We start from the raw sequence: 13,560 nt of genomic DNA on the forward strand, positions 1-13,560 counted from the left end.
CAGCTGTCCCGAGAGATCCCCTCGACCAGACAGTGAAGTGCAGCACCGCTCACGGATGGATGGAAGGATGTCAGAGGCCCAGCTAGGGCAAAAGCTAGCCATAGCAAGCTCCCAATGGACAAACGTCAACGACATCAGAATTAGAAGCAGTAAAAAGGACTAAGAATAACACGAAAACTACGAAAATAACGTAAATAAATAGGGAAAACATACTAGACAAACTAGACAACTAGACAAACCAATACAAAAGAATAAACATGACATTACATAAAATTACGAACATTACATAAAAACAAAACATGGAGCGGCGTGTCTTGCCAGCGTCCCCGTAACCTAGCAACCTCAAACCAGGAGGGCCCAAGGAGCTCACCCCATTTTGGAGAGAAGATTGTTGCTCAAAGGAGGTGAAAACTGTCTATCCTCAGCTCTTGCTAACCCTTGTTTTATTCAATGGAAGAGGGAGGAGCTAAAGGGAACGCATTCCCCTTGTGGAAGTGTGCATATTTTAAGGAGCACACCAACATTTAGGGAAATTACTAGCTTATTCACCATTCTCCCCCAGAGTTAGATAAGATGATACATACCCCTCCTGTCTCTGTGCATGCAGTAACTCAGTCTGACGCACCCACGGTTAGCGTAGCTTAGCATAGTTAGCAGAGCTTAGCATAGTTCACCTAGGTGGGCAGAGCCAATGAGACCCAAGAGGTGAAAAAGGCAGAAGATTTTACATAAAAGAAGAATCCATGCGTGATACGTGTTGTTAGATTGTAGGAGTTAAAGCGACACAGAGTATGTACTAGAGATGTTTTTTTTTTCCTTGAACTGATGTAGGGCTGGGACGGTATGGATTTGTTCTTACCGCGGTTGGAAAGCAAGTACCGGTAAGCGAGTTTGAACAGAGAGAATAGAATAGTGTTATGATTGCGCCGGCTCTTCCCTACTCTCGCATAGTACAAATGGAATGTTGGAACATTGTGCTCCACAACACAAACGTGAAAGGTTGGGTTTGCTTCATCTTTTGATGATAAGTGTTGAAGTTTTGTTTTGAAACCCTTGAATCCATGTCATAAGATGGTCCCGCACATTACACATCACAACATTACACACTATGTGCAGACAGGTGAAGGCCAATGTTTCAGATTTTTTTTTTTTTTCGGTGATGATGGTGACGAGCTCAGACCCGCGGTAGGCGTCACCATTGCGGTAATGCGGTATTGCGGTAATGCGGTTACCGTCTCAGCCCTACACTGGAATATTATCTAACTTCCAGACATCACAAGAAAAGAGTCTGCATCTGCAAACACTCAGACTCATCTTACTGTTAAAGAGGTTATGGCAGCAAATATACACAAACTTGTACTTTCCAATGCCCAAGAGACCTGTTAAAAAAGTCCATAAAACTGAGCCAAATACACCATCACAGAACTGTACAAGAAGGCAACACAAGGGCATTTGCCACTCCTTAGCTTGTATTCTGCTAACGTGCCACATTCCTCACCCCCCAGTCCTCTGTCAGAGACAAGAAGAGAAACATTGCTGGGCTGACTCTGGGCTCAATGGAATGTTGTCAATGAAGCAATACAGGGTATTGAGTTTGGCAAGTAACATGGGGCTGTTGCTATCTACTGACTTGATCGTGGCCCGTGATTATTATGTGACAGCTCAAATTGGCCTGAGCTATTAGGTAATAAATCAATATCACAGACTGCGTACGAAGCCAAATCCCATAATGGAATAATGGACACCCTTTGAGAGACTTTAATAGGATCCTCCAATAGATCTCTACCCTGGCTCATGATCTATGGAACATTCTTTAGAATCTGCACATGCTGGCAGCAACTTTTCTAGCAGAGGGTTCAAGGGCTAACTCAATAGCAAGAGGTGGACAGCAAGGGACACTTAAACCTAAAAAAAGGTTAAGACCATCTGGAGGACAGAGACATTACAAAGAGTGTGTTGCTTTTTAAGGCTGTAGTTGTCACTACTGTGTATAAAGGGAAAGGGTTTATCGTCTTCAACAATAACACACACAGGAAATTATTCTAAATATTCTAGTCATGAACTGGTTGACCAAGCTGTCTGAGAGGGTCAAGTGTTACCTTTTTCTCTGGCTTTAAGAGCATTGGTATTCCGTCCAATGCCTGATTCTGCAGCCCACACCATCAGTCACAGATATAAAAAAAAATGACATACTGTATATATATTGCAAATCTCTATGAGCTCTATCTCCTTGATAATGCTCTCCAACCTACTCAAATTCTATATAGTAATGTTTTGAGCAATATCATAATAATGGAAGCCTGGCATTTCTTGTAGCTCTTAAGAGATGGCCAGATCCCACCTACTTACTCCATACGCTGTGAAATATTAAGCATTCTTTGGTTGTTCTTTTCTATTTGATTTCTAAGATTGAAATTCAGCAAAAGTCTGTATGAATGTCTTCCGTCAGATGTGATGTGTCAACAATCTAGCCGTACATTATTCTCTGTAGCATGTATGTCATTACAATGCGAGGTGGCCAAATCGGCTCTTCGAGTGCTTGGTTTAACAGAACAAAGACATTTGTACCTGTACTGTATATGGATGTTTTGTGCTGTCATTATCAATACGCACTGACTCCCTGCCTTACACCTCTTTTGTGTCTCAGGTATTTTCTATATAAAGGGATAAATAAGGACAGATATGTTTAACCCCTACGCTATACTGTATATTCTTAGTCAGTTTCTTAATGAATCAAAGGCATGGTTATGTATTATATATGCCATGACATACAGGCCAGCGATTACACAATTGTGCCTAATGATGCAGACCTAAAATCTGATATCCAGCATCTGAGGAAACTTTTAAGATGCTTGAGCTTCCTTCTAACCGCCCTTTTCTCTCTTTTTCTTCCAGGGGAGTATTGATAAATGGACTCGGCTCTGTAGCCTGCGGTGACGCGAGCATGAGTTCCGCGGCCCGGGGAGGCTCATCTCCACGCCTGCTTATCAGTTGAGCCCAGAGGAGCTGCCCTAATTTCAGCTACTTCTGGCAGTGCGCTGGGCCTCCGCCGCTGGCCAGGTAGCCCATCATTAGCATGCGATTTGGCCAGGGCCGTGCTTCTGGACTCTGCCACGTGGGCAGGACTGCAGCTGGGCGTGTGTCTGGGCCAGAGGATTAGTCTGATTTCTGAACGAGATTCTCAGCATCACACTGCGAACAGCAGCACCCGTCCAGGACGCTAATCAATTCATTGAAGAGGTGTTAACATGCTGCAATGGCTGTGGCCGTGGTTGCATGCAATGTTAGCTATGCAACATGTGAGTGGTGGTATCTGTGTGAAAGCTTGTGACTATACAGTAGTCACAACATAGATGGGAGATAGAAATGTTTATGTTTTCAGTGAATTGTCTTTTGTGTCTGTCCCCAGGTAATTTGAATGTAAATAAAACAGGCTTGCCAGGAGAGAAATTAAAATGCAATTAAAAATAAAAAATGCAATTGAAATGTTCAGGCAGGATTTTGCTAGCTCTGTCAGACAAACCCCGTAACTATTGAAACATTTATTTGCCTTAAGCCAATAAAACATTGATGAGATACAGTACGTTGAATCTTCAGTCTTTGTGGGTAAAAAGAGATTATGTTTAAATGACAGAATTCTCATGAGGACAGTTCACTTGACATATACCTTAAATGGGCCCCCCGTCACATAACACCAATGAGCAACACCATATGGTTAATTAATGCTTCAACATTTCCTCACAAAGCAGCCAGCAGTAAACTCATGTAGCATATCCTTCTGCAGCGGCATATTCTCATGGCATGCCTCATATTGGCTCTGTGTTTGTGTGTGTGTGTGTGTCTGCGCATCTGTGTTTGTGTGCACTGTGTGTGTGTGTGTTTGTGTGTGTGTGTGTGTGTGTGTGTGTGTCTGTGTGTCTGTGTGTAAATGTATGTGTGTGTGCGCACACACCTGTGTGTCTTTGTGAGTGTATACGCGTGAGATACTTCTCAGCTGGTTCAAACCGCTCACCCTGAGCTGTAATCAACCAAACAGGTGTCCCTCTGGCACACACACACCGCTGCCGCTTACAGAACCCTCTGGATGCCCCTGATGAGGAGGAGGGGGGGGGGGGGCAATATGGGTCTACATTGATAATGACAGGCCCCCGCTATGGGCCGGCTTGATGAAGCTCAGCCGCGGCGCGCACACATGAGAGGGGGGAAGTGATTTTCCAGGCGCTCCTCGGCTTCTCTCCAGGGTCTGCCCCAGCCCCAGCCCTCCCTCCCCCAGCAGCAGGCTGGGTGGTGGGTCTCTGCCTGTGAAGTGAGTCCCAGGCTTTATCAGAGGCCCATCAGAGGGAGCCTGGAGCTCTACGATGGTTACAGTCTTTCAGACGCCTCGGAGGGGCCCAGCGGAGCAGAGCCCAGCGGAGCATTTGCATCTCAATCAGACCCTCTTCCTCGTCCTCTGCGCTCGGCGGTGGAGGGAAGCCAAAGCGTTGTCTGGGTCCTCCTGCTGCCGACTTGTTCCGTAGACTTGAGATGCAGTTGAGTTGCTGTTATTACTCTCTGGTGCTGCTTTAACCAGCCATCAGAAACCTCCTGCTCAGTATGGTACTTTTGCTCAAGCGTACAGCTGATCCAGAGGAACAGCAGCTCGGACTGTAAATGCAGGCGCTAAACAGCAACGGAGATGCTAATGCATGGCCACCCTCACCTTAGGTCAGGAAAACGTTAAGGTGCAGCTGACAGTAGCCTTCAGTGAGAAACCGTCAGCCTGGTTGTAAACACAACTGTATTATATCAGCGGCATTCATTTGACCAAAATGACACATGAGTCGTAAGTCATCGCTCCCTAACTCATAAATCATTACTATCTGCATGCTCTCTATGTCATAACATATACCCATGCTTCCTTTTCACAAGCTATGCTGACAGTCAGCGTAAGAGTACTGCCATAAGTGGTCTGGTTATATAGTTGCAATTCACTCAAGGTCCCTACAGACAGGGCAGATATTAAGGCTCCTATATAAAAGCTTGTTACTTCAATGATACTTTCAAATGTATTCATGCATTTATGTTGTTAAGCAATGTACAGTAATGTGATCCCATTAATACTTATGCCAGACGTCAGGAGAGATGCACAGGTGTGAAATGGTGCTCATTAAAATCAAATTAATTCAAATCAAAATCAGATCAAAATGTAAAATAGCTCTTATAGCTCTGGTGAAGCAGTAATGTGTCATTGCTTTTCAAGCAAAGTGTGACAAAACTGAGTTCAGTACACTGTTCTGTGAACTAATCTCTGGATGCCCCAGAATGTCCTTCTGTGGTGGTGACAAAAAATGGTGGCTGAGAGAACTGCCATTAGTGCATTGCAGACACATAAGCGGATAAACACGCAACGAGACGCATGCTGACAGAGAAATAATGTGACCATGACAGCGGATGTGAGGATTTCAAGGACACAAGCTAATACACACTAGGTCACCCTACTCCCTGCTCTTAAACTTAACCAAAACAATAGGAGTTTTTTTGAGCATGTTAAGAAGGGCAGAGGACCCAGTCTGCCTGACAAGGAGAGGCAAGGTTCAGAGCACTTGTTTGAGTAGAAAAAGAGGCATAACTACACAGACATAAACATCTGACACCGAGGAGTGAAAAATGCAAAACAGAGCACGGTGTTGCACTCGGCAGCGTCTGTAGCATCCCTGTCTCGCCTCCAGATTATTCACATGGGACTGAATTTAGGGGAGGAAGCTGAGAAGTTCAGTGATTCATATTCTCTGCATAGCTGATTACCAAGACAGAGAATGAATTATTAAACTGCATGGCACTCCAGATGTTTCCCTGCTTTTGACAAACAACTTCCTTCACTTTTCGTAACGCCTGGAGAGATGCGCTCTGCATAACGAGGGTCTGAAAAACCTCAAATGGCTCCCTTACTTCTAGCTTTGCATCTCAGGCAATACGGTTAGCATACTGCACTCCCTTAGTGGTGCAACACGAACAACATCCGCAATAACACAACGCACTGCAGTACAGCTACTGTTGTAATAGGACATAGCCCACAACAAGGATGTCTCCTCATGAAAAAACAGGCATATAAAATCCCTGCATAAATATACAGCCCTGCAGTCAAACACGTGGAGTGTTGTAGGCCAAGGAGATGAAAGCTGTGTTGGATTGCAGCTTTCCCCAATCCAAAGTTCTATATTGACATGTGCTCAATAGCTAGTGTTAGATGAGTTGTAACAAATGATTCTGTTCAGCGACAGCAATTCCTCCCCTCACACAATCCACATCAACACACTAGCACATAGCCTGGAGGAGCAATCAAATCAGAGTGTTTCTTGCCGCCGCCTTTGATCAGGTTCTGAGGAGATCAGCGACTTAGCAGCACTGCAGAATGCTCTCTGAGACGACGACGGCCGTGTCACATTCAGAGTGAAGCAGCGGCGCACACCGCTCAGCTGGCCCCTTTCACAAGCGTTCAGCTTTCAGCACACTAGTCGAGGTGAGGCATCGACGCAGCCCTTTGCAAACGACCTGAGACGAAGAGGCGCCAATATGCTGTGACAACAGTGACAGAGGTCTGCTTGGCTAAGCACCAGCTAAGATCTCTTCTCCACCCGTCAGTGCTTAAACCCACGGCAGACAAGTCAGGCGCAAACAGACTGAATGGCAAACAACACAACATCACATTCGTCACAATGTCACAGAGTTTTGACAATGGCAGCACATGCTGACAAAAACTGAACTCCGTTGTGCACAAATACCTCTTTTTTCATGCGTGTCATTGACGGTGGTGTGCTGTCAAGAGGAAACATGGCAACAAATGAGTTCTGAATACCATGTGACACCTTCAAATGTGAAATGGTTTGCAATACAATCTAAAACTAAATGCTGTTCGGTCAAACAAGACCTGAGTCACTCAGTGAACGTTTCCCCTCCTGGTATGAAGTAGAGACCTTTTCTTTGAATCAATAGCCCCTGCTGTACTGTGCCCTCAGAAAAGAATGCCACTTGAGAAATTGGTCCTATGAAATAGCCAAAACACTACTCAAAACCAATACTCAAAATCATACCAATTCAGGTATGGTTTTGAGAATTTTGGTAGAATAGGTGTAAGTAAGTATTTCGTCTTTTTCATATATGTATCAAAAATCAATGTAAGGTCTATATATATATATATATATATATATATATATATAGAGAGAGAGAGAGAGAGAGAGAGAGAGAGAGAGAGATAGAGAGAGAGTATATCTACCTCGATCTATCTATCTATCTATTTATCTATCTATCTACTGTATATATCTATCATTTTTTATAGTTGATTCAACATGTTACCGCAATAGGCTAAAAGACTAGACTATTGTTCGTATCAATATAATAGTAAAAGAACGGCAATTTATTTCAATAACATGATATTTTTTTTAATTTTGGAGGCTTTGTTACGTACTTGACTTGACTGAGTTGGTGGTGCTATGTATCAGAATGTATCTAAAATCTTAAATTATTCATTCCTAATAATTATTCAAAAATATTTGTAAAAAAAAAAGCTATTTGTAACTGAATCCATTTTTCCTTTCGATAATAATTATTTCTCAAATGTTTTGTCTATCTGTGAACACAAGGCACTGCAGATAGGTTGGACTTCGCAGTAATTTACCCTTGTCAACATGAGGGACACAGAGATCTGAAGACATGCTTTGTTCTCAAATCAGTAGGTTCACAATTTGTAATTCATGGCTAATTGCTTGAAATAATCTCTCATAAAGCCCACATCGCTAAAACCTGTCTGTTGTACCGTAAACATAATAAGGAGGACCAATAAAAGACTTGTATACTGATACAATCAAATTAAAAGAAAACAAACCATCTGGAAAACATGACACACAAATAATCTATCTTAGTGCTGATGAAGATAAGAATATGAAACTAATTTATGAATCCATCATGTGGACCTCTGAGTACTGACTAAATAAAAGCAGCTTAATTACTGTGTAATAGGCTTTCTTGTTCTCATTTCCATATGCAGGACTGGCAGCAAGATAAGCAAGTGCTGACATTTTTCTTCCTGAAAGCCACCCAGATAATGAGTGTAACCCAGGGATGTATGGTTTTAGGAAACTATTCCAATACAAACACACATTAGCACTAATGAGTGCTATGTGGCATTTGCAGTGACATAAATAGGGTGATTACTCTTGCTTCTGGTCAGATGACTCTACTGATGATGAGATGGAGCTTTACAAAAAAAAAAGAATTTTGACACAAAACAGCTTGTGGTCATATACATTTGTTGAGAAGTATGGGGGAATTACTTTACGGAGGTCCTGAGTATTTAAGCTAAGATAGACGTTGTTGGACGTTAAACCAACATAACGCAATAATTGGTATTTACCCTCCGACATCATCTTCTTTTCAACGTAGTGTTTACTGCTTTAGCATCATTTTTTTAACAGGGTTCCAGCAAAGTCTGAAGCACTTCCCTGCACGTTGGAAAAATATGCTAAAGGGGAAGCCAGTGCATCATAAAGGAATGAAAAAAGGAGTCACTTTGCGACCCACTACAAAGTTACACTCATACACTGTAGTTCAATAGCAGGTGCCTGGAGTACCAGCAACATAAGTTTTAAGCAGTTATTTTAAAGTGAAAAACTACATTATGTTGCTTTAATTCAGAAAACAAGTTTCAGCTGGAGAAATGTCACTGTGAACCTCATCAGCAGAGCGGCGACACAGATTGCAAGCGAGATAAGAGTCTGAATCAATGCTGTTTGTATCCGATCTCATGCCACTCGCTTTCACTGCTCTCCCTAGCTGAGCAGATGAGCTGGCAAGCCTCTGAGAACTGTCCTGATAAACAGAAAACCCAAAACCCATAACTCACAGAGCACTGCATGTGATCACGGACCGTCAGACATCTCTTTGAATGGGCACGCCATTCACTTCAGGCATCCAAAACGCTGTGAATCTTTCAACTTTGCTCAACTATGCATGAGAAGTCGATACCTCTGGGGGTGCATCCCAGACAAACAGGGAGAATGAAAGGCAAAGCAGTTGTTGATAACACCCCCTGAAAAACACAAAGCCACATGGTGCAAGATAGACTGAGGAAGACTGCTTTGAAGTCTGCATGAGTGGGCAAAAGAGCTTTAAATTAGAACGGTCTCTCAGTTGGCATTATGCCATAAAATGATGCCATTGCCCTCCCAATGACTGGCAGATTCCAAAGAGAAAGTTATGCTTGTATATTAATGTCAGTGAAGGCATTCCTTTCCATTTCCCATGTGTATAATAGTGAGTGCACAGCCATAGCATATCTTACCAATATTAGACCAAGGGCAGCTAGCTAGTTTACTGAAAGAAAATAGCTACAGATGTTGGAAAGACATGGGCCAGGGAGAACCCAGCACAATAGCAGAAACTGACACCTCATCATTCTCTGATTTACAGTTTTTCTCATTTCAACGAGAATCCAGGGTGTATATTTACAGCCGACTTACAAATGACTATGCTGGACTACTAGATGTCTGGAATAACATCGTCTTCAGTGATGAACCTCATACACAGTCACCAAGATGTACAGTAAATCACTGAAATATGAACAGATCTTCTGTTATATCGGCACTGACAGCGGAGTTGGGAAGGTTGATATGGGCAAATCCAAGCTGAAGTATCTCAAAACATGACAAATGAATACGGCTGCCTGTCTGTTGCACTCCTTCATGCTATCAGTGAATAATACACTGTACTGTGTGACTGGGTTTTCACATTAAAAACACAATATCCCATAGCTCAGCACATGGAATATCCCAGGATGGTTCCACAAACATGGTTATCAGCTTTCTGCAGTGGCCTGCCAAGCCACAATATCTCAATTCAGAGCAGCTTCTACGCTACTTCCAAGCACCATGTCAAAATACTGCCAGGCACTGAAGTTAGCCCATGAAATAATAACAGCAGAAATTATTATGACTGTTATTATTGCTATTAACAATGACAAAAATAGACAATGGATTTTCATCCAATTTTAATACCCTTCTTATTTTTGTTAAGACCAAATACATCCTAATCCACAATGTATAATAAGGAAAAAAATATTTACATGTCAAGAATGTGCTGTCAATCTGTCAAGCTGTCGACTTTTTTTCCAATGGAAGGCTCCTCTCTAGCCTCATGGCAGACAGGCTGACACAGGCTTACAATGAGAGGGACCATCATAACTGTCACAGACTGTGCCTTAATGTGACCAAATAAAGAATGCTGCAAATGTAGACCACATTCCCAAATGCTTGATTCCGCAAACTGAAAGCGAACACTCAAACATTGACATTATGTGGACGCAATATGGACGCTCATGTCATATACCACAATGAGTTTAATTGACACAATCAGTTCCAATGTGTATGGGTACAATTATACACAACAAGAGAATTGCAGTGAAGGTGTTTGCTCAACAATAAACTTACCTAAAATGCTAACTGAGCATTCCTGGTTTACCTCAGTGATCACAGGAATTATTCAGTGTTGGGAGTAAAATGCTGACACAGTACTGATAAATTGCACGTCTGATTAGCATTCAACCATCGTACAACAGATTTGTGCAATTAACTTCACGGAAATTTATTTAAAGCTACAGTTGGGTGAATCAATCCTTTTCTGCGAAAATAAATAGTCAATTTATATAGAGAATAGAGAATATGCCACACCATGTCTACTTCCTAATTTAGGTTCTCAATGATTGCACCACAGATGACAACTTTATGCCTAAATCAAATATACAGTGAGCTCATAAAAAGCCTCATTTTCTGCCAAGCACTGACCATCTGCTGTTTATAAATCACCCGGTAACAATAATGGTATATGGGAGAGCAATTACTATCCACAACCTGCCACTGATCAGCCGGTGTTTGGCACGATATGTAAGGAAATACTGTCTGCCCCCTTACGCCTCTGAAAATACTGGATTCGCTGTTTAGATGTCAACACACAGCCTGTGGAGTGGTCAATACACTCTCCACGGCAGGTGTTTTCAGCTGTGTGTGTCGCCTGCTTGCCACCGTTATACTACGAGCAATCCAGCACCATGGACAACATCAAGTGGAAGCATCACAGACTGAAAACAATTTACAGAAATTTCATCTTCTACTCTGATGGGTGCTGCAAGGGCTTCCACTGCTTATTTTTTTTATTTTTTTTTATTTTTTTTCTTGCTTCAGAGACAAGAATGCACCTTAATGCAGCCACCATCCCAAGAGAGCCTGCCAGGTGCTGGGGAGTGTAAAAGGGCAGTTAGTGGAGCCTGTTTTTAGACCCAGTTGAAGCGGTTAAAGGCTGCCCCTGTGCCACGGCGGCCACTGTAATGAGGCTGCCTGCATCCTGTGGCCTGGCCCTTAGGCTCTCGGCCAAGGAAAGGCCACTATGGATCCAGGCAACACTTCATCAATGGCCAGTAAGGCTGATGGATTTCCCCACAGCTTTGCTTCTTTTGAGATCAGATTCCTCGCGCCGTCTGCACGGGGGTACACAAGCCATATGATAGCCACCAGTGGAGGAGTACTAAAGTGCTAAAGGAGGCCAAACAGACATTTGGTAAAAGTCTATTAGCTTAAGATAGACACCACACATTACCACATACGAGAGGAAGGTGGCATTTATAGTCAATGATGAATGAAGATTAGCACATCTACCTAAAATGCTTGTGAATCGGAGAATGTGAACTCAATGCATTTCAGAGAGATGAAATTATCACTTCATAATAATTATTCCTGCCAAGACATCCTAAAATATTACCCAATCCCAAAGATTCTAAAATAGCAAGTGAAGGTGAATGACACTTTAACATCTGCTGCAGTGATGACCCCAAATTGGGAGTCCATCAAGAACAATTTTGCTTTTCATTCAGTTAAGACTTTGGAAGTTGTAACATTTATTTTTTCTGGAGATTGAACTAAAGGTCTAATATGAAACTAGCATTGTATATTAGTCTAAAGCTTCCCACATAAAACCCCAAGAACTGGTATCACTCATGTATGTTAGCCATGCATTGCCATCTAAACATAATCATTATGTACACAAGCATTTTCTCACCATATCCTACATCATTTCCCCTCTGCACTACTGTTTCACTACGGAGAAAATACCATTGAGGTTTCATTATGAGCCCAAACTCGACATCAAGCAGGGCAACTCGGTGACACCTGACATAGATCACACACTGATGCATTGCTACAGTATATATAATCACGAGCATCAAACCAACACTACGCACCACCGTGTTTGCCATGATGCACTTGAACACTTTCCATGAAGCTTTCACCCGAAACTATAATGCGGTCAGCGCGGTGATAAAAAAAAAAAAAAAAAAACAACAGACAATTTGAAACATATACTACATTTAGGTACATACGAAAGCGGTCAAGATAAAATCTATACGTACCTCGAAATAAGAAAGCTTTGCTGTTGTTGTGAAGACCTGCAACTTGGGTTATTCCAAATGTTGCGTTTGCCGTGTCCAGTCCATTGATAATATCAACTTGAATGTCAGGATCTATTCCAAAGCCTACAACTGAAGCAGACCATAGAATTAATACTATTTCACATTTTGTCTTGAGATACACAGCTTCTCAACACACGTCAAACGGGGCTAAAAAGAACTGACAAACATAGCCTCCGATCATTATCTCTGAAGCGAAGAGGTTATTACTCGTGGACTACCTAGGTATGTAACATAGGTATTATAACAAAAATTAACTTTACGAGTAGCCTACTCCTTTCTCTGGCTGAAGGGGAAGAAAATAACCTAATAACCCTTCAAACTCACACGGGAAACCCGACTAATTCAAAAGTACTACGCTTTAATGGATGAAATTAGCTGAGAGTATAGAAATACATGATGGACGCTGCACTTCGCAGACTAATTTCACAGACTAATTTCACAGGCAAGTATGAGGACTTCTCGTGTCTCTCATATGTATAAAACCATAACTAACTGGATAGCGTTTAGTTTTAGAGGCATGAGTACTTATTAAGTGAAAAAGCTTTAACTGGCGTTGGAAATTAAAGCAAACGCCACAGTCTAATAATGCGAGACGGAATGACGAGGTGCTTCACTGTCCGGAAAACCTTCAATTCCATCCACAACGCATCTGCCATTCTTAACGTTACCCTGAGCCACAATGTAAAAACACGTACCTGGTTTCGCCATAAGCAGGACGGGTAAAAGTACAACGAAATTAGCCATTTGCAAATGTTTGATATGCAATAGAGTTCCACAGAATACCCCAAAGAGCCGCGTCCTGTCTCGCCGATATCCAAACTTGACCTGTTTCTGTCTGAAGCTTCTCTGCGCTCACCGGTTGTGGATGTTGCTACTTGGAGCATTCCACGCCCCTAAAATAGGGGATTCGTTGGAGCGCAAGGTAATAATGTAACATCACTGGAAATATGCAGTCTTACTGACATGAACAGTCTCGTGAATCTAGACATTAATTCAACTTCATCATATTTATTCTATGAAATAACTTTTCTGGACAGTGTCTGCAGAGCTCACATCAAACTATTTCCCCT

The 13,560-nt window shown here is 42.3% G+C and overlaps 1 protein-coding gene across 1 annotated transcript in view; it reads right to left on the minus strand.

The window, feature by feature from the left end:
* Window positions 1-13,234, minus strand: part of LOC143125501 (protein kinase C-binding protein NELL1-like) — a 171,274-nt gene extending 158,040 nt beyond the window's left edge. The window contains exons 1-2 of the mRNA XM_076287007.1: window positions 13,186-13,234; window positions 12,431-12,559 (exon numbers count right to left, since the gene is read on the minus strand). Coding sequence (XP_076143122.1) covers window positions 12,431-12,559; window positions 13,186-13,234 — 178 coding nt within the window. The remainder of the gene's footprint in view (window positions 1-12,430; window positions 12,560-13,185) is intronic.
* Between the last annotated feature and the right edge of the window lie 326 nt (window positions 13,235-13,560).

This window comes from Alosa pseudoharengus, unplaced genomic scaffold, assembly GCF_046254945.1.
Source record: "Alosa pseudoharengus isolate Yale_2024_CS ecotype anadromous, Long Island Sound unplaced genomic scaffold, YU_APseudo_1.1 YU_APseudo_1.1_scf_16, whole genome shotgun sequence".
NCBI classification, from domain to species: Eukaryota; Metazoa; Chordata; class Actinopteri; order Clupeiformes; family Clupeidae; genus Alosa; species Alosa pseudoharengus.